This window comes from Tachysurus fulvidraco, chromosome 1 (genome assembly GCF_022655615.1).
Source record: "Tachysurus fulvidraco isolate hzauxx_2018 chromosome 1, HZAU_PFXX_2.0, whole genome shotgun sequence".
NCBI lineage: Eukaryota > Metazoa > Chordata > Actinopteri > Siluriformes > Bagridae > Tachysurus > Tachysurus fulvidraco.
The window spans coordinates 36,634,776-36,662,183 of record NC_062518.1 but is presented as its reverse complement, the minus strand read 5'-3'; the positions used below and the strand labels follow the sequence as shown (position 1 = coordinate 36,662,183).

Genomic DNA, 27,408 nt, shown 5'->3' with positions numbered 1-27,408 from the left:
AGTCTTTATGAATACAAGCAACAGCCTTTTTCATTCCACAGTCAAAATCACTGATGAAAACACATTTTTCCTCATTCTGATGGTTCATGATTACCTGAAAGTACTGAACCGTATCTGTTTGATACGATTTAATGCTTTGCACCACTGCCACATGATTGGCTGATTAGAAAATTTCATGAATGAGTAGGTGTACAGGTGTTTCTATTATCCAAGTGCTCCATGAGTTTATATTTATACACATGAGCATGTGTTTTAGACAGAATCACAGATTTATTGAAAGTAAATAGGTTACATTGATTTTGATTACAAGGCAATAATGATGTGATGCTTTACTATCATAGCTTGTATTGACTAAATAATTAGGCTATGTACTGACTAATATTTATTTACCAATCATATGCCAGAAAATACGTTACTGAATACATGAATTAGAATTAGAATTAGATTTTAAAAATAGATTTGGTTTTAATAAATCAACAGTCACAAGCAAGAAAAGTGAAAAGAAGCAATTAAAGAAACAGAATCATTAATTTGTGAATATAAAGACATAATTAAAGACATAATTCTAATTCTTGTGCTTTTCAGAGGTAATAAAATGCACAGTATTCTCTTTGCTGCTTGGAATTTTAAAATAGAAAGCTAAAGGAAAGACAAGTTGCCAGATGTTGTCAAGGGATGTACTAATGGATAAGATGAAAAAAGCCAATAGCATTTTGAAATCAAGCCAAAGTTTTCTTTAATCTCCCTTTTCTGGTGATTTTTCACAAGTATTTATTTGATACTAAAACACTCCTTCAGACTATTTTCTGCTGCTTCCTTTGTGATTTTTTTCCACACTGGGGGAATATCTGCAGGTTTTGCATTATACGCTTGTGCAATCTGATCATTATATTTTGCCATAACAAATTTCCAGTAGTCTGAGGCCTCTATGCTGGGATCTGCAGGGATGTGCCAGTCTGGAAAGATCTCCCTGTATTTCTTGTATGGATGGAACACATTGTTGGTCTCTAGGCATCTGAACCGGCGTTCAGTGTTCACATCAGTAGAGCAAATGTTGGTGACTAATTTACCTGAGTCCTCATAACTGTAAAACCCAAGTCCTTTAGGTCTGTGTACAGAAGCAGAGTGATGTGTATGAGCTTCTCCTCCTGCCTCACATGGTGCTTTACAGAATGGACACTGCTTCCCACAGCCAAATACACGCTTGAACAGCTCGTCCTGTGGTTTGACTTTGAGTGTTTTAAGTTTTCTCAGAATATCTTTATTCTTAAATTTAGTCTTCAGCGAGTCTTGCATTTCCTCCACAGACTGCATGAGCCAGTGGGAAAATTGTTCCTGTTTGGCGTTGTTCAACACCATGACTGCTTCTAAGGCATCTTTTGGAATGACAAGTTTTTTTCCAAGCTCTCTGCAAATGTTCTGAATAAATGCCTTAATGTTTTCATTTCCATCTGTCTCTTCTTGTGCTTTTCTGATGGCATTTTTTATCTCCATAATAGCTCCTTTGAGATGCTGCTCTTCCAGCTCAAAAAGTTTGTTTCCTTTAGAAAATCTGACTTCGATTTGTTTTAATATCCAGTCTTTAACAAAGTGTTCATAAGAACTTATGAAGCTCAGATAGTTCTCAAAATTACTTTCATCCAGAAGTTGTTTTAGAATGGAGAACTGGAAAAATGAACGTGTGCTGAATTGAAATGCATTTTCCCCTTGCAGCATTGTGTCAATAATGTCTAGTCCCAGTGAGTTACAGATGAATGTCTCAACTGCAGGGCTGAGGCAGAGTTGTGCAAATTCTGCAGCCTTCCTCTGACACTGATCACGATTACTGAACAGATCTTTAAAATCAGCACGGTACTTCTCTTTGGATTGCTCGAGACATCGGCGTGGGTCGTTCTCTTCATTAAAACGATCATGCATGGCCTGGAATTCTCTCGCAGAAATAGCACAGATGTGGAGCTTTATGGAAAGTTCAAATTCATCAGAAACTTTCAATTTCGTTAATGAAGTTAATTTTGTGTCAATTTTATGTAGGATCTCCTGAATGTAGGTGTCATGATAATCTGATTTTCCTTCTTTCTTGTCATTAATTGACTGCATACATGTGTCAATGGCACTGTCTGCCAACTGTTGCAGTCTCAATTTTTGTTCAGATTTCTGAAAGAAATATTTTATAGCTTTTACAATAGACCATTCTTCTGTAACAACAAATTTCTCTTTGCCATATTGATCCAGATTCCCTCTGTTTAAATTTTCAGAGACAGAACTTCCTTTTTGTTTCATGTTCTTTCGTAACTGGTTAAAAACAATGTCAGATATTATTTTTCTACGCAAGCCAGTAAAGGACAGCTCTCTAACGGTGTCCTCCCATATGTTTTCAAAGATGTTGTTAAGCTCTTCTTCAGACATACTTTCTGAATGTCTGTTTTTCCGGAGCTCCTCCAGAAGTTTGAGCACTTTATTCTCCATTTTGTCAGTGTGTGTTTTTTTGATGTTGTCCAAATTATTCTTTCCTTTCCTAATCTCAATAACTGCCACCAGTTTGTTCAGCACTGAGTTTTCTGTGTCCCTCCTAAGAGATTTTGCACTGTTTACAAAGTCTTCTTTGTACTTTTCCACGAGATAGACATGACCATCTGTTTGCTCATAGTATTCGTTGAGGTTTTCCAAAATGTTCTTTTCCAATTCATCAAGTTCTGAAGAGGCCTCATCTTTCAGGATCCTCAGTAAATCTTGCAGGTTTGTCTTGTCAGATTTGGATTTCATTATCTCAAAATTGGACACTCTGGTTTCAGCAGATGTTAACCACTTATACATGTCCTTTTTTAAAGACCATTCCCATTTATGGAATTCAGTGCACAGCTTCATGTATGCATCAGCTACCAAGCTGTTCCTAAAGCTGAAAATGAAATTTTCATATTTTACTGCATTCCATAAACTTTTTGTCCACTCCAGAAATTCTTCAATGTTGTTGGTAGATACCTTTTTGTTAACAAGAACGTTGGTTATGTTCTTTTTGAAGTCATACACAGCCTCAGAGTAGCCTGCATTCACTGGTGCCATTGGTGGGTTTCCGTGCCAGAGCCCAGGTATATACCAGTTACCAGTCTCTGGATCATACGCCATTACATCAGTAAACTTCTTGTACATTTCTTTGTTTTCCATCTTGGCTGCTGCCTCGGTCATCTCATTCAGCTGCTCTAAAAGAAGCTTCCGGTCTCTCATGTTTTTGTCATGTGCTGATACATCAGCTACATTCTGATGCACGAATGCACACATGGGTTTTTTGCCCACTTCCTTCATCCTGATGAATGCATGCACCACAATCTGCAGAATGTCCTTCATTTCTGTGGAGTTCTCCATGACAATATTGATAATGGTAATGTCACTCAGTCCAACAACAAGTGTAGCCAGTTCATTGTCATGTTCATAGCTGTCATCGAGCTGTGCCAGCTCAGGAGATTTCAGTCCCTCAGTGTCAATGATCACTAAATGATCACAGTTAAGTATTTCTCTGAAGCCGTCTGTGACTTTAATCATCAACATGAACGCTCCTCGTGTGCATCTTCCACTGCTGACTGCAAACTGAACCCCAAACATGGTGTTTAATAGGGTAGACTTTCCTGTGCTCTGCACTCCTAATACTGTGACTACCATGATCTTATTCTTGGGTTGCACTAAAGTATTCAGCTCTTTCAGTACATCACTAATCCACCTTAGGGGTATATTTGAAGCATCTCCATCAACTAGTTCAAGAGGGAATCCATCTAAAAGGAGCTCAGCACACAGTTTAGGTAAGTGTAGCATTTGTTCTCGTGATTGTATATTTTCTGGAAGGGAGACAGCAGCTTCATACAGCTGCCCCATTTCCCTCAAAAAGTGTTCAGTTCCTAAAGCACTGTTTGAGATCTGTTTGTCCAGTTTTGCATTCTCCTCCTTCTTCTCAGATGATTGTTGACATTTCTCCTTGTACTTTTCTCTAAGTTTGGACAAATTTTCACAGGATAAATTGTCCAAATTCATTCGCATCCATTTCAGGAAGAAGGATCTCTCAAGAGTTGAACTTGACAGTGCACGTATGAAGCAGGACATGGCTTCTGACATTTCATAGCTGCTTTGCTGCTTCCTGAGTTTTATCTTCTGTTCAGTAAGTTCACTTTTATATTCCTCAATGTTCTTATCCCCAGCTTTACGAAGTCTACACTCTTCTTTCTCTATTTTTCCCAGTTTCTTCCAGATCTCACCCTGCAAAGGGAGCTGTTCTTCCTTAAACTTTATTGTGTCCTCTATCTTGCTAGTGACTGCCATTGCATTTTCTTTTGCATGTTGGCACTCCTTGTTGTCTTCATCAATCAAAATTCCAAATTCATGTGCAACTGTGGTCATCTTCTCAAGTTGTACTGTCGGAGAACTGTTTTTAACAACATCGCTCACAGCACAACACAAATCTGTGACAAAATCTGCATCATTTTGTTTTGTCTTGAGAATGATGTTGTTTCTTTTCAACTTCAATGCAGCAGCTGTTCTTTTCAACAAATCCAGATTGAAGGCTTTGGTGTTTGCATTTCCCACCAAAAACAACTGTGCTTTTACACATGTATTGGTGAGTAGCTGATAATTGGTTTCAAAATTGTCAAAGAAAACAAACACTGCTGTAGAAATCTGACACAGGAATGAGTACTGTGTCTCAAATGTACTTATGTCCCCTCTCAGGTTTGCAATAGCCAAAGGTCCTGGGAAGATGTCTATGTTTTTACTTCCACAAGGTAAGTACCAGCTGATCTCCACCATACCATTTGATATTTTTCTTGGGATGTCTCCACAGTCCATGTCACGGTGCACAAATGTGTCATGATATTGCTGTGGATTACTGAGCAGTTTGTTCAAGATTTGAGATTTGGAAATGCTACAGTCTCCAAGTCTTACAAAGGACACCAAAGGTAGTTCAGCAAGAACAATCCTGTTTTCCACAAACCCTCTTGGATCAGACAAGGAGTGTGGTCTGTATTTCTTCACAATATCTCTTAAGGCCCAAAGCATGAGCATGCTCTGCTGTGTGTCACAATTAGGAAGCAGTAAAGGCACAGAGAACTGGCACATAGACATTTTGAAGGCAAGCTCTTGTTGAAGAAAACTGTCTGAGCAAAGGAAGAGTGCAGTTATGATGTCTAAAGGATTTACTTTATGACTAAGGTCCTGGTTAAGGACAAGATTCTCCAGATCACTACATAAATCCAAACTCAAATCTTCATTGTCAGTAGTTGATGGAGCACATTTGACACTTCTTGCTGTCACACTGACCATCATTATTTTCTTGAGAAAAAGCCATGGTAAACCTGATCGACTCTGTGCTGGATCATCTGTCACTGTGCTCTTGTCTATCTGTAGTACAGAACTCAGAGAGAGTTTATCAGTGAGGTATTTCCTCAGCCCCAACTCCTGAAGAACAATTTCAAGATTGCTCACTATTAAGGACAAAAAGAAAAGAAAATAAACACCCAATTTAAGGTTTGGATAAAAACTAGTTGCAATAAAATAATGATTTGCAAAGTGTATAAATACTTACGTATGAGTAGTGTAATGAAAAGAGAGATGGAGTTGAAATGGCATGGTGAATTAAATGGAGACGTTATTAGACATATGTGTAGTGGAAATTTTAAATATCATAAGTGTTTATATATATATATATATATATATATATATATATATATATATATATATATATATATATATATATATATATATATATAGAGAGAGAGAGAGAGAGAGAGAGAGAGAGCTTTCATAGTAAATTTTGTGTGTCAGACTATGGACAGAGCGAACAGGAGGCCCATGTTCCTGCCATAAATATTCTTGCCACAAATGTTCCTGCCATAAACGTATTTGCCATAAACATTCCATGTGTTAAAAGGATGGGAACTTAGGGGAGTGTGGGTGCATGTGCTTGATAAGAGCTGATCTTACTGAGGTGACTGATACCCCTTTTCCACTGGAAAGAACCGGGTGCTGGTTCAGAGCTAGCACTGGTGCTGGTTGAAAGTTGGTTCCACTGGCCAACTTTCTAAGAACCGGTTTGCCTTTCCATCGGCTAGAGAGCCATCACAGAGCCGAGTCTGACGTCACTGTATACGTTTCACATTTCCCGTTAGTGCAGCAGCAGCAAACACAAACACATCAACAATGGCGGATGCTGCTTTACTATTAATGCTCATGGCTTTGTAAACCTACATTGGCATCCAAACGTGGCAAATCCAACGTGTACGTGCAGCTCCATGTAATTTGTATAAACGGAGGTTGTAATCAAGAAAGTACATAACATTATTTTATCATTAACACAGAAAAAGTTAGCCTTAGCATTTAGCTACCTACTATCATGTGTGCTGATCATATTGTGGTAAAGTAAAAGTGTATTAAACATTAGTATACTAAAGGTACATTATCAAATGCGCTAACAGTAGCCCCACCCACAGCCCCTGACGAAAGTACATCTTAAGTCTAGACCAGCAATGTTTTGGTGCTACATAAGTACCACTTTTTCTGGTTCAGAGCTGGTGCTTTGGCTGTCGAAAAAGAAAGAACTGGTTCTCAAACTGCCTCGGTGGAAAAGGGAGAGGTCACATAAACACAAGCACACACCTAGGGTACAAAAGGGAGAGCCTAATTACAAAATTTTGCCTATTCACTGTGTAGACTTGGCATTCTGCACTGTATGGAAGACCTTTTGCTGCAGCAAAATAAAATACCATATTTACTTCTTTGCTTTTACTACTACCACTGGGTTTGAGTGTGTTTTTTTACATGTAAATCAAAACTGCCACCTCATATGTCAGTATAAAACCTTAAACTGGTTATTACTTGTATATGCACACAATTTGGCTGCAGAATGCCGGGTTCCTTTTTCTGGGACTCCAACCAGAGTAAAAGTGTACTCAGTGCCTGGGCACAGTCCTGACACTTCAGCATAATGCTGTGAAAAATTCTGGTTGGTTGGGGATGTGCTGCTGGAGCACCTCAGCTCATATGCTTATAGTGTATGCTGTTTACACATTTCCACTGAAGTCTAGCAAAATCAATCACCGTGGACAGCACGAAAATGTCATATGGTGCAGGAACATCTGAGAAGAACCATGATATTTCAACTCCGAACTCATGATCAACTGTTGTATTTGTGTCAGAAAGTGATGTCCTAAAGATTAAAAAAATAAAAATAAAAATACCTTCTGAATTAGCTGTCTCATCTTTTAGATGTGACTCTGCAGAATGTTTTTCAGAAAGATTTAGTTGTTGCCCTTTGTCAGCGAAATCTCTGGTGTCTTCCGATTGCTTGCAGATTTGGAATATTTGAAAAAAGTTAAGAATGATGAGTTTGAGCAACTTTCTATCAAACAGCCTGGCATGACAATCAAGAAATCAAAATAGATAAAGAGAAAAGCTCAGTGTATACCTCTTCATCAGAACTCTCCATTATGCATAGAATGATGAGCAGTCTTCAGTTGCAAACTGTACAAACCAAACAAAAGATATATTTGAAGTATTTAGACACAGGGAAGTCATTTTTACAGATGGCAACATGTGTAGAAAACATACCAAAGACTGAAAATGTTTCTTATTACATATTATATGGCAAAATGTTTACAATACATATCATTTTGTTTATTTTAAACAGGTCATAACTGTTAGTCATTACCAATGGCATTAGAAAGGACTAGCATGACATTAGAAAGGACCATGACAAACTACTGAAATTTTACACATACACTAAAGCATGACAGAGAATCTGGACGTTGCCCCATGGAGGCTGCACAACTGCCAGTAGCACGCACTGTGTTCTAACCTTTCTGATTTACTTTTGTAAGTGGATTTATGTCTGAAATCTTGAAATTAACTTTGAATTACTCTTTTATATCATTTCTGAAGAATCTTTTTAATAAATAGTGTTTCTTTACGTGGTTCATCCAGATTTGTCAGTCTGCCCTGTTACATAAAGTATGAGCTGTTAATTCATAAACAAGTCAGCAATCTTTTCAGTGACTTACAACTATTCATAAAATGTTCTATATGCTTTTTAATTTTGTGTGTATCCACAGATAAGGGACTTCTATTACAGTACTGTTACAGTGAACCAAAAGAACACAACCTGATACATCACAGCATTAATATAGCGTTCAGCGTCAGTTCAGGCAGGCCACATAGTCAATCTCGGCTATCAGCTGATGTCAATTTTCTAACCCAATTTTCTATTGGTCCATTTCAAACAGGGCGCCCTATTTAAATGCTTTTTCAGTCTGTCTGCTTGGCTGTTTCCTCTGCATTGCTGCAACTGCGATTTAAACTCAGCGGCTATTTGGAGTTTAAACCGCAATCTTCTTTTGTGGGGCTGCTGCCTCTGCTTTGCTGCTGCAATTCAAATTTGCCGGCTAATTAGGTGTTTAAACCACAGCTATCTCCTTTTGGTTTCGCGATATGGGACTATAAGAGGTCGTGATTACTATTAGTATACTTGAGCCTAAAAGGAAGTTTGAAGACGCTTTGACCTTACGGTAAATCGATACAGCGCGCATGTTCGTGTACAGTATAATAGTGCTTTGTTGAGCCGGAAGGGCTGGCGTGTTGTACAGTCTGTTATGCTACACTACGGTAGATTTGATATGTTATGCTATGCTAGGTTATATTATTGTATGTTACGCTATGTTTATAAGATGAGGTTATGTTATGCTTTTGCTATGCACGTCACGATGGGTCATGCCATGCTTGCTTTGCTAGGCTAGATTACCTCATGCTAGGTAATGCTATGCCTCGATATGCTTTGCTATGCCAGCTCGTTATGTTATGGGGCTGTTTCCTCTGCATTGCTGCTGCTGCGAGTTAAATTCGGCAGCTATTAGAGATTAAACCGCAAGCTATCTCCTTTTGAGTTCGCGATATGGCACTATAAGAGGTCGTGATTACTATTAGTATACTCGAGCTGAAGGGGACGTTTTGAAGACTTTCTGAACTTACGGTAAATCGATATGGCACGCATGTTCGTGTCTAATGGTGCGTTTGTTGAGCCGGAAGCGACCGGGCTGGCGTGTTGTACAGTCTGTTATGCTAGGTAGGCTACGCCTTGCTAGGCTATGTTGCATTATGCTAGGCTAGGCCAGGTTAGGTTATATTACGCTATGTTATGACTCGCTAGGCTGTTATGATATGTTATGCTATGCCTCACTAGGCTATGTTAGGTGAAAGTGACGTGACATACATCTAAGTATGGTGAACCATACTCAGAATTCGTTCTCTGCACTTGACCCATCCAAAGTGCACACACACAGCAGTGAACACACACACACACCGTGAGCACACACCCGGAGCGGTGGGCGGCCATTGATGCTGCGGCGCCCGGGGAGCATTTGGGAGGTTCGGTGCCTTGCTCAGGGGCACCTCAGTCGTGGCCGGCCCGAGACACGAACCCACAACCTTAGGATTACAAGTCAGACTCTCTAACCATTAGGCCACTATTTGTTATGCTATGCCTCACTAGGTTATGTTAGGTTACATTATGCTATGCCCTGTTAAGCTATGTTAGGTTATGCTATGCCTCCCTAGGCTATGTTGGGTTATGGTATGCTATGCCCTGCTAGGCTGTGTTACGTTATGCTATACCTCGCTAGGCCGGGTTAGGTTACGTTGCCCTATGTTATGCCTCGCTAGGCTGTTATGATACGTTATGCTATGCCTCACTAGGCTGTTAGGTTACGTTATGCCATGCCTTGCTAGGCTATGTTAGGTTACGTTATGCCCTGCTAGGCTATGTTACGTTATGCTATGCCTCGCTAGGCTATGTTAGGTTACTTTATGCTATGCCCTGCTAGGCTATGTTATGCTATGCCTCGCTAGGCTATGTTAGGTTACTTTATGCCATGCCCTGTTAGGCTATGTTGGGTTACGTTATGCCCTGCTAGGCTATGTTACGTTATGTTATGCTATGTCTCACTGGGCTATGTTAGGTTACGTTATGCTATCCCTTGCTAGACTTTGTTATGTTATGTTATGCTATGCCTTGCTAGGCTATGTTAGGTTACTTTATGCTTTGCCCTGCTAGGCTATGTTATGTTATGCTATGCCTCACCAGGCTATGTTAGATTACGTTATGCTATGCCCTGCTAAGCTATGTTAGGTTCCATTATGCTATGCCCTGCTATGTTAGGTTCCATTATGCTATGCCCTGCTAAGCTATATTAGGTTACGTTATGCTATGCCCTGCTATGTTAGGTTCCGTTATGCTATGCCCTGCCAAGCTATGTTAGGTTCCGTTATGCTATGCCCTGCTAAGCTACGATAGGTTATGTTATGCTATGCCCTGCTAAGCTATGTTATGTTATGCTATGTTAGGCATCGTTGGCTGTTATGATACATTATGCTATACCTCGCTAGGCTGTGTTATGGTGCTTGGTGCTGTGCCTTGCTGGGCTTGTTTTGTTGCGTTGTGCTGTGCCGTGCTAGGCCGTGTTAGGTTACGTTATGCTATGTTGTGCCTCGCTAGGCTGTTGTGATGTGTTATGCTATGCCTCGCTAGGCTGTGTTATGGTGTGTTGTGCTGTGCCTTGCTGGGCTATGTTGTGTTGCATTGCTAGGCCGTGTTAGGTAACGTTACCATATGTTGTGCCTTGCTAGACTGTTGTGATGCGTTATGCTATGCCTCTCTAGGCTGTGTTATGGTGTGGTGTTCTGTGCCCTGCTGGTCTATGTTGTGTTGCATTGCGGTTGGCTGTGCATTGCTAGGCCGTGTTGGGTAACGTTACCATATGTTGTGCCTTGCTAGACTGTTGTGATGCGTTATGCTGTGCCTCGATAGGCTGTGTTGTGATACGTTGTGCTATGCTTCGCTGGGCTGTGTTATGGTACAATATATTGTACTGTGCCTCGCTAGGCTATGTTGTGTTGTGTTGCGTTATGCTATGCCTTGCTAGGCCATGTTAGGTTACGTTACACTGTGTACCTCGCTAGGCTGTTGTGATGCATTGTGCTGTGCTTCGCTAGGCTGTTATGATGCGTTAGGCCATGCCTGCTAGGCGTTTACGTTGTGCTGTGCCTCACTAGGCTGTTGTGATGAGTTAGGCCGTGCTTTGCTAGGCGTTTTGTTACGTTATGCTGTGCCTCGCTTGGCTATTATATGTTGTGCCGTGCCTTGCTGGGCTGTGTTTGTTACATCGTGCTGTGCCCTGCTGGGCTGTATTGGGTTGCATTGTGCTATGTTGTGTTGCGTTGTGCTATGTTGTGTTGCGTAGTGCTGTTGTAATGCGTTGTGCTGTGCCTCGCTGGGCTGTGTTGCATTACGTTATGATATGCCTTGCTGGGCTGTGTCGGGTTGCGTAACGCTGGGTTATGCCTTGCTGGGCTGTGCTTCGCTGGGCTGTTGTAATGCCTTATGCTATGCATTGCTGGGCGTTATGTTGCGTTGTGCTAGGACTCTCTAGGCCGTTATGATGCGTTATGCCATGCCTTGCTAGGTGTTGTTACGTTATACGATGCCTCGCTAGGCTATGGTATGTTGTGCTATGCCCTACTAGGCAGTTATGACATGATATGCCATGACTTTCTAGGCGTTATGTTACGTCACGCTGTGCCTTGCTAGGCTGTTGTGATATGTTATGCCATGCCTCGATAGGCTGTTATGATACGTTATGCAGGAAATATTCACTGGCAAATGGTTTAACTTCTTAACTTGACATGGTTAAATTTTAGCCAGCAATGAAAATGAAAAGCTTGATTAAATTTCTCTCCTCTCATAGCATAGACATCTAGTTTACTTTGGTTTACGCGTCAAGGCGGACCTACCAAAGGTTTAATTAAAAGTCTAACAGACTAACGTGTTGTGACGAGTCATTAGACTGCGCTATGTCACCCTTGTCCATCATCATGTGGAGCTACCATCTCGGGCAACGACCCTCGTCCTATGTGCATAGTGTGTATGGGCCTGAAGCACGCTCAGACGTTGCTAGCGGACTCTCAAACATGCGCTCACTGTGTGTCAATGCCGGTGAAAATCTTGGAAAGGAGGCTGAAAGTGTTGGTAACTAACCAGCAGGACGCTTGCCTGTCTGAATCTGGCCATCTGCCACGAGCTAGTAAGAGCTGGACGGACATGATGGAAACTGAATCCCCGGACATTCCTCCACGATTTGATGGCTTGCTCATGCAGTAAGATGACAAACTGGGGAACGAGGACACAGATGGCGATGCTAACTCTGACCTCCTCAATCTGTACATGGACGACGAAGAAGAGGAAGACAATTCCCCCTTCCCAGTCCAACAGTCTAGACCACCTAACACAACCGATTCGGCCCCTCCTGCTAACAGCAGCCTGCACGAGGTGTGCAAACGGGCCGTGGCGAAGCTGGGCCTAGCCTGGCCAACCGCCAAAGCTGTTGAAGGAGCCATAAGAGATCTTTATAATGGGAAAAGGCTGCCGCCGGCCCACTCGGCAGCGAGACAGCTCCTGCCTGCCATGCCTGCATCTCGATATTGGTCTAGCCCCTTTAAGAGCAAGCACCCCACCAAGGGACACTCGATGTTGGAGATTCAAGCAATGGAGGAGCTGGGGTTGGCCAGACCCCCAGCAGTGGAGCCTTCAGTGGCTTATCACTTCCATCCAAATCGACAATCTGTTTCCTCCTCATCGCAGTTTTCACTGCCAAGTAAGACGGACCTTCTGAGCGCCGCAACCTTTCAGAGGATGTACGATATGCAGGGCAGTCCGTACGCTCGCTGAATGCTGTGACTTTACTGTCAGCATATCAAGCGGAGATTTTGGAGGAGATGGGGCGGCAGTTAGACTCAGGAGTACCGAACCCTGTGTCATGAACGATCTGATTTTGCGTTCCTCACACGGTGCGGTTCAGGGCTGCGGCCACGTAATGGGCCTGGTCGTATCAGGTGAGCGAGCACTGTGGTTAAACCTGTCAGGCCTGGGCATCGCTCAGAAAGTGGAGATGTTGGATGCCCCTTACGACCCAACTAAGGGTTTATTCGGGCCCACTCTCAAGAAAATGAGAGAAACCAGCACCCTCAGGAAACAGGAGGATGAAGCTTTTCACCTCTGTTTGCCACGAAAGCAGGTGGCGCGACCACCCTCTCAGCCAACGTGGCAGGGCTTCGCAGCAGCTGCAGCATCGAGAGGGAGGCTGATGACTGCGAGAGCTGTAAGACCTGCTCACAGCGGACAGGTCGGTCAGCAACCGCATCCGGATGGCTCCGGACCTTGGGGAAAGCATTCATGCGGCCGCAGCGGCTAGGAACTGTCCGCCCCACCTCGAGGAAAGGAAGAAAAAGCATGCGACCTGACACATGGGTATTCCCCTGTCCTTCTCTCTCCGACGGTGAGGAGAAGAAGGCGGGAATACAATCCTGTTCAAAGTTTGGTAAGGGCTCATTATGTTCGCTCTCCTCTAGTTCAGAGAAAAGAGGGAGTTCAGAGCCATGTGCAGTGTCACCAAGCACTCACACATACAGGGGGATTGATGATAAATCATGCATTATCTCAGCCAAGCCACGGGCTGAGGGAGATATGCTCCCCAGGTTCAAGAAACATAACAGTAAATGTTGCACTATTCCAGGCAAGCAGACGAGGGTGATACGTTTAAAAAAAAACCCTGAAAAGTGCAAAGACACATTCCCTTAGGGGCGGTGTCATCGAGAGTTGTACTACAGTATGACAACGGACGCGTCCTTAAAGGGTTGGGGAGCAACCATAATGGGCAGAGCTGTAAACGGCGCATGGCCACCACAGCTGATGCACAAATATATAAATTATTTGGAGCTATTAGCAGTGTGGCTAGCACTAAAACATTTTCTGAGTTTCCTCAAAGGTCAGCATGTTTTAGTGAAAACAGACAACTCCATGGTGGTGACTTACATCAACCGTCAGGGGGCACAAGCTCCCTTCAGCTGCACCGGTAGACAAAGAAGCTGATCGTGTGGAGCGACACACGACTTCTGTCTCTCAGGGCAACTCACGTTCCGGGGATTTTGAACAGAGGAGCAGATTTACTGTCCAGGGGAAACCCCCTTTACGGGGAGTGGAAACTCCATCCTCAGGTGGTGAGCCAGATATGGCAGAGGTACGGTCAGGCTACCGTAGATCTCTTCGCCTCGCAAGAAAACGCCCAATGCCCTCTGTATTTCTCTCTGTAGACAAAAATGCAACGTTGGGTGTGGATGCTTTAGCCCATCAGTGGCTTTACCATCCTCATCCGGACATGTTATCCCTCTGGGCTTGGCCCGTGAGAGGTGGAATCTGAATGCGGCTGGCTTGCCCTAGTCAGTTATACATACACTACAGAGTGCAAGAGCCTCCTCTACCCGTGCTCTTTATAGCAATAAATGGCACGTTTTTGAAGAGTGGTGTGGACGGAGGGTGATTATCCCTTTTCAGTGCTCTGTTAGGGATATATTATGCTTCCTTCAAGATCTGCTTGATAAAGGGAAGGCTTTCTCCACCATTAAGGTGTACCTGGCAGCTATTTCAGCCTGCTATATAGGTTTTGGTGAAAAGTCGGCAGGCCAGCACCCTTTAATAAATCGTTTTATGAAGGGGGCGTGCCGCAAGTCTAAGCAGATGGTTCCATTATGGGATCTACCCATCGTCTTAGAAGCCTTGTCTCAGCATCCTTTTAAGCCGACAGAGGCGGTGGGTCTTAAGTATCTCTCTCTTAAGATGGCACTGCTCCTGGCTTTGGTGACAGCCAAGTGTGTAGGTGATTTACATGCTTTGTCGGTTAGCCCGTCTTGCTTACAATTCGCTCCGGGGCTCACTAAAGTCTCTTTTCGTCCTAACCCTGCTTTCATGCCTAAGGTTTTGGAATCGGCATATACTGTAGGTGCTCGTCTACCGGACTGGCCGCTTTTCATCCTCCTCCGTTTTCTTTTCCGGAGGAGCAGAAACTTAATACATTATGCCCGGTGTGGGCTCTTCAGGCATATGTGGAGAGAACAGCAGGTTTCAGAACTTGTGACCAGCTGTTTGTGTTTTGGGCTACTCCTCACACAGGGAAGCCGTTATCTTGGCAGTGGCTATCCCACTGGATTGTGGAGGCTATATCTGTAGCTTATGGTTGCAGGGGTCTTCAACCCCCTAAGGGCTTGAGAGCCAACTCCACTAGGGCTTCACTCAGAGGGGTTTTTGTTCTGGACATTTGTTTGGTGGCAAGTTGGGCAACAGCACATACGCGATTCTATAGACTAGACGTTTCGGAGCCGTCTTTAGCACATGTAGTGCTGGGAGCCGGTACTACTGTACCCATTTGGAAACAGTAATATGGGTGCAATCCGAAAGTGGTCTATATCTCCCATAGTGAAACACCTAGCAAAGTTAGAAAAAGAACTTTGGGTTACTTAACGTAATCCCTGGTTCTTTAATAACAGAATGAGGTGTTTCATCAGTACTTCCCTCCTTGCACTTGGACTGTAAGAAATCTCATTAATGATGTAGACAGTTGTCAAAGACAGACATGGTGTCATAAGAGCTTCTGCATTTGGTCACACCCAAAGCAACTTCCATAGTGAAACACCTCACTCTGTTATCAAAGGACCGAGGATTACGTTAAGTAACCCAAAGATATGAGACTATATATATAACGACAGTGATTAATTTGATTTACGGCATGGGACATGCTGATATTTAAATCAATTTTTTGCTCCTCCCAGCAACAAATTTTCTTTACCTATCTTATCTACAAATGCAAGTTAAACATTAGCAGGTTTTGGTCTGCCAAAGTTTTTTACAAATGGCATGATCACAGTATATTAAATAGCAGACACAAAATTACATAATTCTGTTTTATTAAAGTCAAATTTAATGCAAATCCCCCCCACACACATCATCTTTGAGAGAGCTACACAGAGCTACACCATACTTTACCCTTAAGTGTGTCCCTTAATGCTTTATAGTTTAATAATTGTGCAAGTTACATCATGACTACATAATATTGTTCTTAAAGTAAAAGTGAATGTTGAAGAGTGAGAGAGAATGTTGAATAATGCACAAAACCCAAATGCTTTATTCAACTCTTTTCCATGAAACCCAAACCACTAAGTACTGTAAATGTAGAATACTACAAAAGGGTGTGCTATTTTTTTTTAGAAACCATTTAGAAGGCTTAAAACCCTTAATTTCTAAAAATGTATAAAGTACTGATATTCTACTCTGAAACACAAATTACAGGCTTTTAAACCTGTAATTTGTTTTACAGAGTAAGACCTTAAATGTAACAGCTAAAAACGTGTAAAACATACAGTTTATTTTAGTAAAATTAACAATACACAAGTCATTTCTTTCATTTAATTAAAATCAAAGCTATTTTTGCCTCTGCCCTCAAGAATTTATTTTTAAGTATTAAGCAAGAACCATTAAGCATCATCCAATCAAGATACATGGTGCACTTTGGCACAAGTGGGCAAAGAATTTGATTGGTTGGATATACTGCTTAATAGCTGCTTAACTCACTTTGTTCTACCCTTGTTCTACCCTTGTTCTAGAGTAGTGTGATTTGAATTTTGTTATTCTAACTATCTTATGTTACACTATCCTTAGTGATTACCTCACTGCTACCCAGAGAACACAGCATAGATTTAGTTCTTTTGAAGTGCTCGTCCTTAATGTTACACTATCGCACGTGCACACGAAGAAATCCCTGATGTCTCTTGCTCTAGCGACCGTGTACAGACCCCCAGGGCCCTACACAGTTTTTCTTAGAGAATTTGCAGACTTTCTCTCAGACCTTTTGGTTAACTTTGACAAAGCATTAATTGTAGGAGACTTTAACATTCATGTTGATGATACAAACGACGCTTTAGGACTCACATTTATGGACTTACTAAACTCACTTGGGCTCAAACAAAACATCACTAGTGCAACTCATCGACGTAACCACACACTAGATTTAATAATATCACACAGAATAGATGTCACTGATATAGATATCATACCTCAAAGTGATGACATCACAGACCATTACCTCATAATGTACACACTACCTATAGAACAGACTAAATATGTCTCACCACGTTATCGACTCGGTAGAACCATTATTCTGACCAACAAAGACAGATTCACAAATAACCTGCCTGATCTGTCTGGAGTTCTTACTGTACCCTTAAACTCAAACGACCTAGATGCAATGACTAACAGCATAGACGCTATATTCACTAGCACATTAGACACCGTTGCCCCAGTCAGATTACAGAAGGTTCGAGATAAAACACTTGCACCATGGTATAATAGTCATACTCACACCCTCAAAAGGGAGACCCGTAACCTCGTACGGAAATGGAGAAAAACTAAATTAGAGGTTTTTAGAATTGCGTATAAGGACAGTATGTCCAGCTATAGACAGGCTCTAAAAGCTGCTCGGGCTGAGCACCTGAGCAAACTCGTAGGAAATAACCAGAACAATCCCAGGTTTTTATTTAGCACAGTGGCTAGTTTAACAAAAAAACAGAAATCTGAACACACTATTCCATCACATTTCAGTAGTGAGGACTTTATAAGATTCTTCACTGATAAAATCGAAAGTATCAGGAATAAAATAGGTGACGCTCAACATATGAGAGCAACCAGTGGCACAATCTCACCTAAGGCTTTACACAGCTTTACAAGTACAGGACAGAAAGAGTTAGATAAACTTATTACAACAGCTAAATCAACAACATGTTCACTAGACCCCATCCCAACTAAACTACTGAACGAAGTGTTACATAAAGCTGGTGAGCCTCTTCTTAATATCATTAACTCCTCGTTATCTTTAGGTTACGTCCCGAAGTCTTTTAAATTGGCAGTTATTAGGCCACTCATCAAAAAACCTAACTTAGATCCAAATGAACTATCAAATTACAGACCTATCTCACACCTTCCGTTTATGGCTAAAATACTTGAAAAGGTTGTGTCTGTTCAACTGAGCTCCTTCTTACAGGAGAGCAACATCCTTGAAGAGTTTTAGTCAGGTTTCAGGCCCCATCATAGCACAGAAACTGCACTTGTTAAAGTTACAAACGATTTGTTCTTAGCTTCGTACCAAGACTGCATGTCACTATTAGTTCTACTTGACCTTAGTGCTGCATTATACACTATAGCTGACACTATAGACCACAACATTCTTCTAGATCGCTTACAAAATTACACAGGTATTTATGGACAGGCTTTAAGTTGGTTTAGATCCTACCTGTCAGAGCGATACCATTTTGTAGAATTAAATGGTGAATCCTCCAGTTTATTACCAGTTAATTATGGGGTCCCTCAAGGATCAGTTCTCGGACCTCTGCTTTTCTCTATATACATGCTTCCATTAGAACATTATTAGAAGACATGGGATTAGTTTCCATTGTTATGCTGATGACACACAGTATATATCTCATCAAAACCAGATGAAATAGCCACAGTGTCCAAATTAAGTCAGTGCCTTAGAGAGATAAAAGACTGGATGAGCTGCAACTTTCTATTGTTAAACTCCGATAAGACAGAAATACTACTCATAGGTCCAAAAACCAGTGCACAGAAACTCTCACGACTTAACTCCCATTTAGAGGGATGTACTATTACTAGTAGCTCGACAGTGAAAGACCTCGGTGTTATATTAGACAGCAACTTGTCTTTTAAAAATCATATCGCCCATACTACCAAAACAGCCTTCTTCCACCTTAGAAATATTGCCAAGCTGAGAAACATCCTGTCTGTATCTGATGCTGAGAAGCTAGTTCATGCATTCATGACCTCTAGACTGGACTATTGTAATGCACTACTAGGTGGTTGTCCTGCATCTATAATAAATAGGTTACAGTTAGTCCAAAATGCAGCTGCCAGAGTTCTCACTAGGACAAGAAAGTATGACCATATAACCCCAATTTTATCATCTCTACACTGGCTACCTGTTAAGTTTAGAATTGACTACAAACTGCTGCTACTTACGTACAAGGCTCTTAATGGTTTAGCTCCCATGTATCTAACTAGTCTTCTATCACGTTACAATCCTTCACGCTCTTTGAGATCACAAAACTCAGGACTTTTGGTAGTTCCCAGAATATCTGTCTACTAAAGGTGGTAGAGCGTTTTCTTATCTAGCTCCCAAACTTTGGAATAGTCTTCCTGATAGTGTTCGGGGCTCAGACACACTCTCAGTTTAAATGTAGATTAAAAACTCATCTCTTTAGTCAGGCGTACACATAATACATCCTATAGTATCATGCACTAGTACATTAGACTGGCACATTTTTATGAACAGCAGATATATTAACCCCTTTCCACTGCTTCTCTCTTTGTACCCATCCCGAGGCATCCAGACATTGTACCAGCTCCCAACGTCCTCTGTGGGACGAAACCCTTGGACGTCCACTGAGCCGAGGCCGACTCTAAGGAATCCTGAGACATCTCCAGTTAGACTCTGTGATACTAAGAACATCCGAAGTCCATGATCCTTACACCAATACAACATTTATCTGATTGTATATTACAATCACACCCCCAGTGTCACCCATATGAGGATGGGTCCCCCTTGAGTCCGGTTCCTCTCAAGGTCTCTTCCTTTACCAATTTCAGGGAGTTTTTCCTTGCCACTGCTGCCTGAGTCACCTCAGACTTGCTCATAGGGAAATAAATACATACACACTGTGAACTATATACAACTAATAATAATCTAGAATTTTTATTCTGTTAATTCTTATTTCTTTTATTATTCGTTAATTCCTTTATCATTAATTATGTTTACCTTCTGCTCTGTGTTTATGTTCTGTAAAGCTGCTTTGTGACAATGTCTATTGTAAAAAGCGCTATACAAATAAACTTGAATTGAATTGAATTGAATTGAATTGAATTGAAATCATTGTAGCGTACTGGCATAAAAATGCAATTTAAAAAATGCTGACTTAAATAATCTGTTATATTAAACATAAAACACAAAATATATAAGGACAAAGTTCATAATTTTTAATATGAGCAAAACGTCATCTGGTTTTCATTCATAGGTTAAATGCTTTGAAATATATGAAATCAATCTAAAAAAAACAATTACAGATTTCCTGCGTTAGCATTATAGAATTGGTGGTTTGTTTCTATGCAGAAAACCTGAAAAATGACCAGACTAAATTAATTTTAATGAAGCATAACTGAAGATATTCTTACTTATTTCTTCACTTGCAGCTCATAGAATACATTTGAAATCATCTAAATGCTGGTTCCTCTGTCATCTCTTCTGCATGATCAGCAAAATCTCATCTTGTTAATTAATCCAGAAAATGGTAGACAGATTGGTTTTTTAATTTTCTCAATAGCAAATGATAACAGATAACAATTGTGAACTATATACATCTAATAATAACCTAGAATTTTTATTCTGTTAATTCTTATTTCTTTTATTATTTGTTATTTCCTTTATCATTAACCCCTTTATGCCTCGCCCCCCATTTTGCAGGTTTTTCGCCTACATGACCTACCCAACAAAAAGTGGTACAGCTCCCACATACTTTGACACACAGGCCTGGTCTCATTGGAAAGAAGAGATTCTCTAGTTTCAGAAACTAGTTTCAGATTGATTCTAGGCCTTACTGGCACAAAGTTACAGGGGTTTGAATGCAGGTTTTCATTTCCGCCTGGGTTGTTTACCTGATAAACTGATTAATCTTATTTTTCTGGAACATGTTAGGGACCAAATAACAACTGAGAGTCATAGCCACATGTCTTGGCTTTCACCAAAAAAAAATCAAGTCAAAAGACGCAAAAATGGCTTCAATAAAAATATTTTTCTACGGCCATGGTCGTCTGGTGCAGCGTTTTTGTGTACTTGTTTACTATATAACTTTGAAATAAAAGGCTGCAGGCTCAGTCTGAAAAGCCATAAACATGCATAGACTCTCTCTCTATCAATCTGGTGTGAAAACAGGCCTGTAACTTGACACCCTGAGCTGTGAGAGGGACAAAAGGTCAGGGATTACGCAAGAATTCTTCTGCGCATCCAGTTCACGCAGACACAGGCAAAGAATGTAAGGCCTGTCATATACCGTTGGAATCGTCTGCTTATTGGCTAAACGGCTGTATAGGTCCCAGCCCATTTCATTGCTATTGGAAGGAGTAATTGTCAGTCAAAGGCGGGTTCCCAAAAATTAGGTCATGCCACCATTGGCTTCCCAGCCGTCTATCTCTGCCATACAAGCACCGATTGGCTCAAATGAGGGCTTATTTATATGACGCTGGGCTATAAATATGACGTAGGCTTTGAATTTTTGAATATCCCAATTAGGAGTTAGAGCGGCAAAACGAGATGATGGCGCACTTCTGTTTCCAGTTTTCAGAACACTAACGGAATATTTGCGGCGCGACCAGAGCATTTTGGATTAAAAGGCTTACAGATTTCAATTCCTTGGACCTGTGTGGATTTTTGTGTTGGAATATATTACCCCAGTGAAGAAAGAGACGCGTCTAAAGGTAAGGGGAAAACCAGTATAGCGCCACCTAGGTCAGTTTTGTCCACAATTTTTTTCTAATTGTATGAAGGCTGTGAATCATATTGTGCTTTGTGTGTGGGCTTAAAAAATTATTGAGAGTATAAACTTTACTAGGTAAATAGGTTTTTTCGTGTTTTTGGAGGATTTGATGCTTTAAAGTTGAATTGAAGCTTGTTTCTGGGTCATCCCCTAGTGGTCACTTCTACTTCCGTGCCGTGCACCGCACAGCGACCCGTATGTCTACCTTCTGCTCTATGTTTAAGTTCTGTAAAGCTGCTTTGAGACAATGTCTATTGTAAAAAGCGCTATACAAATAAACTTGAATTGAATTGAATTGAATTCTATACCATTGTTGATTTTTATAGTGTTGGTCTTTGTTGTTCTCTCAGATGATTAATCAGAAGTAGTTTCAGTCTCCCTTAACGTGTGAATTGTGGGCAGGGCTTACCCTTTTAAATTGCGGTTTGTAAGTATCTCTCTCTCACATTGTAACTTAAGTGTCTAGTACTGTTTTTGATGTATTACACCATACCTTAATTCTCACTTTTTTGACTGCAAATATGTGCCTCAAACCCATCTCTGTACTCAATTAGTGCTTAGTGTTTTCCCTTCCGATAGCTCCCCTCTAACAGTGCTCGCCTCTGACAAGCTTCAATCTTCTTCCCTGCTGACTCTTCTCGACTCATTCACCCTGACACCTAACAGCTACATCTCCACACACAAAGGAGGCAATGTCCTGGACCTGGTTTTCACCCGTCCTTCCCCAGCTACAGACATGACTGCTACCCCACTACATGTCTCTAATCATCACCTGGTATCCTTCACCATCACACTCCTTACCCTACCTAAAACTACCTCTCACCCCCTCGCTCTTACCCGCTGCAACCTTCACTCTGTCTCCCCTTCTTCTGTAGCTTCTGGCACTCTTTCTTCTCTTCCTGATTCTGAGTCTTTTTCCTCACTACCCTTGGACACAGCCACAGATACTTTCCTCTCATATCTTTCCTCAACTATGGACTTTCTCTGTCCTGTCCACTAAACCCAAGAAAACTTCTTGTTCTGCTCCTTGGCTTTCATACATGCTGTGCAACAATCGAAAAGAGCTAAGATCCTCAGAGGGAAAGTGGAAGAAATCACAACTTGATGCAGATCTTGATTCTTACCAAACACTCCTTGCCAAGTTCTCCTCAGATGTGACTTCTGCCAAGACTTCCTTATACAAGGAAAAGCTTGAAGCTTCCTCACATGACCCTCAGAAATTCCACAACATCATCTCTTCTCTGCTCAACCCCCGGGTCCTCCTCCTTCATCCTCATTGACTGCAGAAGACTTTGCTTCTTTCTACCAGGAGAAGATTGAAGAAATCTGCAGGACATTCACTTCAGCCCCGACTGCACTTACATCTCAGAGTATGGATTCCCCTACACCTTCGCTACACCTTCCCCTACTCACTGTAGCAGCAGAAGAGATTTTACAACTCATCCAGTCCTGCAATCCTAACACCTGCCCATTGGATCCACTCCCTTCCACTATGCTCCAGACCATCTCGCAAGACCTTCTGCCCTTCATTACCAATATCATCAATAGATCCATAGCATCTGGTCAGGTACCAACTACAGTATTTTCCGCACTATAAGGCGCACCTAAGAGCCTTACATTTTCTCAAAAATCGGCCATGCGCCTAATAATCCGGTGCGCCTTATGTGTGCACTGAGTTCCAAAAATCTGTAAAAATTTTGTTGTGCAACTTTGGTAATCGCTCCGTTTGATTGACTGTCGGACCATTTCCCACTGACACAGGGATGTAATACATACACTATGTACGCTGGCAGCGATAAATGAATCAGAGAACATTACGTAATACGTACAGTATGTACACTTAACTCCGCCACACCTCCGGTATGTATACTACCGGTATGTTGCAAAACAACATTTGTTTCTTCCTAACCATTATGCGCTCCACACTCCAGTCCAGTAAGTGGCAGTAAATGCACCTTAAGTTGGTTTGCCATCCACCAATAAAAATCAGATGCTTACTAGGCACAATTCAAACTACAGGCTATCAGTTACGCGGTTGTAAATGGGAATAGAGCAGCTGCGAAAGAATTCAACATCAATGAATCTATGGTTCGGAAGTGGAGGAAGCAAGAAAATGAACTGCGCCAAGTTAAGAAGACACAGTAGATGAGGACTTTGATGGATTTGTGGGAGAAGATTGATTAAAAAATAATGTGTGTGTGTTGTTAAATAGTAGAATAAAGTTCAACTAACTGTTTTGACTCACTGTTTTGCTTTTGTTACCTTTTTTGTGGACAGTATGTTTTGGCATGCGCCTTATAATCCGGTGCGTTTTATGTATGGGTTAAGTACAGAAATAGACCCCGTAATTGAGACTGTGCCTTATAATCCGTTGTGCCTTATGGTGCAGAAAATACTCATACTTTCAAGAGAGCAAGGGTTATTCCCATCCTAAAGAAACCTGCTCTGGATTACATTTACATTTACATTTACAGCATTTGGCAGACGCCATTATCCAGAGTGATATACACAAGTGCTTAAATCTCTAACATTGAATACATTAATGCTGGTTCACTAGGTTACATACTTAAGATACCATGAGTTTAAAACATTTGTTCAAAGTTACAATGAAAAAGTGTCAAGGGTTTTTTTTTTTTGTTTTTTTTTTAAATGCAAAGGATAAGGAAAGAAGTGCTAGTTGAAGTGTTTCCTGAATAAGTAGGTCTTCAACCGCCGCTTGAAAATAGCCAGTGACTCAGCTGTCCGGACCTCTAGGGGAAGTTCATTCCACCACCTTGGTGCCAGAACAGAGAAGAGTCTTGTAGTATACTTGCCTCTTACCCTGAGAGATGGTGGAACCAGTCGAGCAGTGCTGGTAGATCGGAGGTTGCGGGGTGCAGTGCAAGGAATGATGAGGTCTTTGAGGTAAGAGGGAGCTGGTCCATTTTTGGCTTTGTAGGCCAGCATCAGTGTTTTGAATCTGATGCGTGCAGCTACCGGGAGCCAGTGGAGGGATCGCAGCAGCGGGGTGGTATGCGAGAACTTTGGCAGGTTGAAAACAAGCTGGGCAGCTGCATTTTGGATCATTTGCAGAGGACGGATTGCATTCATAGGTAGACCTGCCAACAGTGCATTGCAGTAATCCAGTCTAGAAATGACAAGAGACTGAACAAGTACCTGAGCATTCTGTGTGGACAAAAATGGCCGAATCCTTCTAATGTTGTAGAGAAGAAACCGACATGAGCGAGTCACATTAGCAACATGAGAAGAAAAGGACAGTTGATTGTCCATGGTTACCCCAAGGTTGCGAGCTGTGGCTGAAGGGGAGATCAGATCGTTGTGCAAGGATATAGCAAGATCAATGACCTGGGGATGAATCACCTGGGATGAACAGCAGTTCAGTTTTGCTAGGATTGAGCTTTAACTGATGAGCAGTCATCCATGATGAAATTTCTGCCAGACATGCTGAGATCCGGTCAGAAGCTGTGGCATCTGAGGGTGGGAAAGAGAAGATAAGTTGTGTATCATCAGCATAGCAGTGGTAAGAGAACCCATGTGATGAAATAACTTCCCCAAGAGAGTGAGTATACAGGGAGAAAAGAAGAGGACCAAGTACTGAGCCCTGTGGGATGCCAGTGGAGAGTCTGCATGAAGCAGATGTCACTCCCCTCCATGTTACCTGATATGAGCGTTCTTCCAGGTAGGAGGCAAACCATTCCCAAGCTGATCCGCAAATGCCAAGACTCTTGAGGGTGGATAAGAGAGTCTTGTGGTTGACCGTATCAAACGCTGCTGAAAAGTCAAGGAGGATAAGGACGGATGACAGTTTGGCTGATCTAGCAGTATGTAGCTTCTCAGAGACATCCAAAAGGGCTGTCTCTGTAGAGTGAGCTGCTTTAAAGCCAGACTGGTTGGGATCTTGGAGGTTGTTCTGTGAGAGATAGAGAGACAGTTGATTATAGACAATACGTTCAAGAATTTTTGAAAGAAATGAGAGAAGTGATACCGGTCTGTAGTTACTGATGTCTGATGGATCTAGAGCAGGTTTCTTTAGGATGGGAATAACCCTTGCTCTCTTGAAAGTAGTTGGTACCTGACCAGATGCTATGGATCTATTGACGATAGTGGAAATGAAGGGCAAGAGGTCTTGTGAGATGGTCTGGAGCATAGAGTTAGGGAGTGGATCCAATGGGCAGGTGGTAGGATTGCAGGACTGGATGAGTTGTAAAATGAGTTGGATCCATCAGACATCAGTACCAGACCGGTATCACTTCTCTCGTTTCTTTCAAACATTCTTGAACGCATTGTCTATAATCAACTCTCAACTCTCAACCCCCTTTTCCCCTCCTAGACAGACAGACTTAACTCATTTATCACATTCACGCAAATTTTGAGGTAAACCCAATTATTACAGTTCATGCTTCACTCAAATAAGTTTGTTTTAGTTGATGTAAATAGTTATTTTAAAAGAATTGCCCCTATTTATCAAATCTAAAGTTATTTAATTGATACAATATCTGTTACGGGGTCAAAAAAAATTACAAATGCAAAAAGAGAGAATGTAAAAATAAACATGTTAACCCTTTTTATATATATATAAAAGTTACTAAATAATTTCAAAATATGTACAAAAAAAATATTAAAAATGAAGAAAACACAAAAATAACAAACAACCCTAACAATTGTCTTAAATATATGGTATTAAAACTATAGACATGAGATATTAAAGCATTAAAGAACCCCCCGACCCCCCACCCCCACCCCAATCCAACCGGCCCACCTGGAATATCACTTGGCCCACCTTTTATCTCATATCTGGAGCCGGGCCTGTTTCCGGATACATTAAAATAAATACTCGGAACGCAAAACACGACACATTTTCCGGAACAGGATCTGACAGGATCCGGCTCAGATTAAATTGATGTTTTGTCTTCTTAAATGCTTGCCAGTCTTTATTAAAAAAAACTTGGGATCACACTGATGTCTAAGTTTTTACTGAACTTTGATAGTTTTGATTATTTCATTTAGGCTATCAAATGTAAACTATTTATCAATTACTATAACAGACTCTTAATTGTTTCTTAAAGGAAAAATCTGAATGTTTATCAACTGTACAATGTAACTTATATGTCTTAAACCTACAGCTTCCCTCTAGTGTGATAAGATGATGTTTTTACAGAAAGTGCTTAATTGCTATTTAAAATACAATAAAAAGCATTTTCATGCCGTGTTTTGTGAAGTAATAAAACTTTTAATTGTATTCATTACAACATAAATCTTTAAAATAGACAGAGCTGTAAAAAAGATGGGTATGAGCCGTAATTATTACAATGTAAACCCTGAGGTTTGACTGGTTTAACTGTATTTATAACAATATATAAATGTAATTTAGACTGTTATGAAGCGTAAAAAAGACAATTAAAATCTGTAAAATATACGGCACAGTGGGTGCAATTCCATATATCCAAAAACATTGTTCTGGCAACCACAGCTTCCAGTTTTTTACCCTAAAAATTACAGTTTATTTTTTACAGTGTACAACAGAGTGTGCTATTTTCTAGAAACCATTTAGAAGGAAACAAAGCTTTTAATTTCTAAAAATGTATAAAGTGCAGACGCACACACACATATATGTATATATACACCTGTACTTACATGTTTGTCCAGAAGAAGTGGTTGAATGCTGCATCATTTCAAAGAATTACTACATGCTTTTAGAACCCTCCTTTATATAGGTTGTTCTGGAAGGACCAAACAATGTTATCTATAAGTTTCATTTCTGTGAAAATGAAAATACGTCTAAGGTTTTGTTTCTGAGAAAATGAAAACTTATTGGCTCTCAGTCACATAGCTGCAATTAACGCAACATGCGACGCCTGTGCAGAGTTAAAGACGGGGTGTACGATGGTTGAAATGTTCACATTT

At 41.2% G+C, this 27,408-nt stretch overlaps 1 protein-coding gene across 1 annotated transcript; it reads right to left on the bottom strand.

Annotated features, from left to right (window-relative positions):
* Positions 1–711: 711 nt before the first annotated feature.
* LOC113654690 (up-regulator of cell proliferation-like) lies at positions 712–27,208 on the bottom strand. The gene is made up of 4 exons (XM_027164957.2): positions 27,139–27,208; positions 7,442–7,497; positions 7,215–7,320; positions 712–5,462 (listed from the first exon to the last, which is right to left on the bottom strand). The coding sequence occupies exons 2-4, from the start codon at positions 7,460–7,462 to the stop codon at positions 772–774; spliced, it is 4,818 nt and encodes a 1,605-aa protein (XP_027020758.2). The 5' UTR covers positions 7,463–7,497; positions 27,139–27,208; the 3' UTR covers positions 712–771.
* Positions 27,209–27,408: the final 200 nt, after the last annotated feature.

Bases quoted from the DNA above. Each gene is read 5' to 3' on its own strand.
- LOC113654690 (XM_027164957.2), bottom strand. From the start codon at position 7,462: ATGGAGAGTTCTGATGAAGAG. The intron at 7,321-7,441 runs GTATACACTGAG...CAAATCTGCAAG, and splicing joins TGGAGAGTTCTGATGAAGAG to CAATCGGAAGACACCAGAGA. The intron at 5,463-7,214 runs GTATTTTTATTT...TGTCCTTAATAG, and splicing joins TGAGACAGCTAATTCAGAAG to TGAGCAATCTTGAAATTGTT.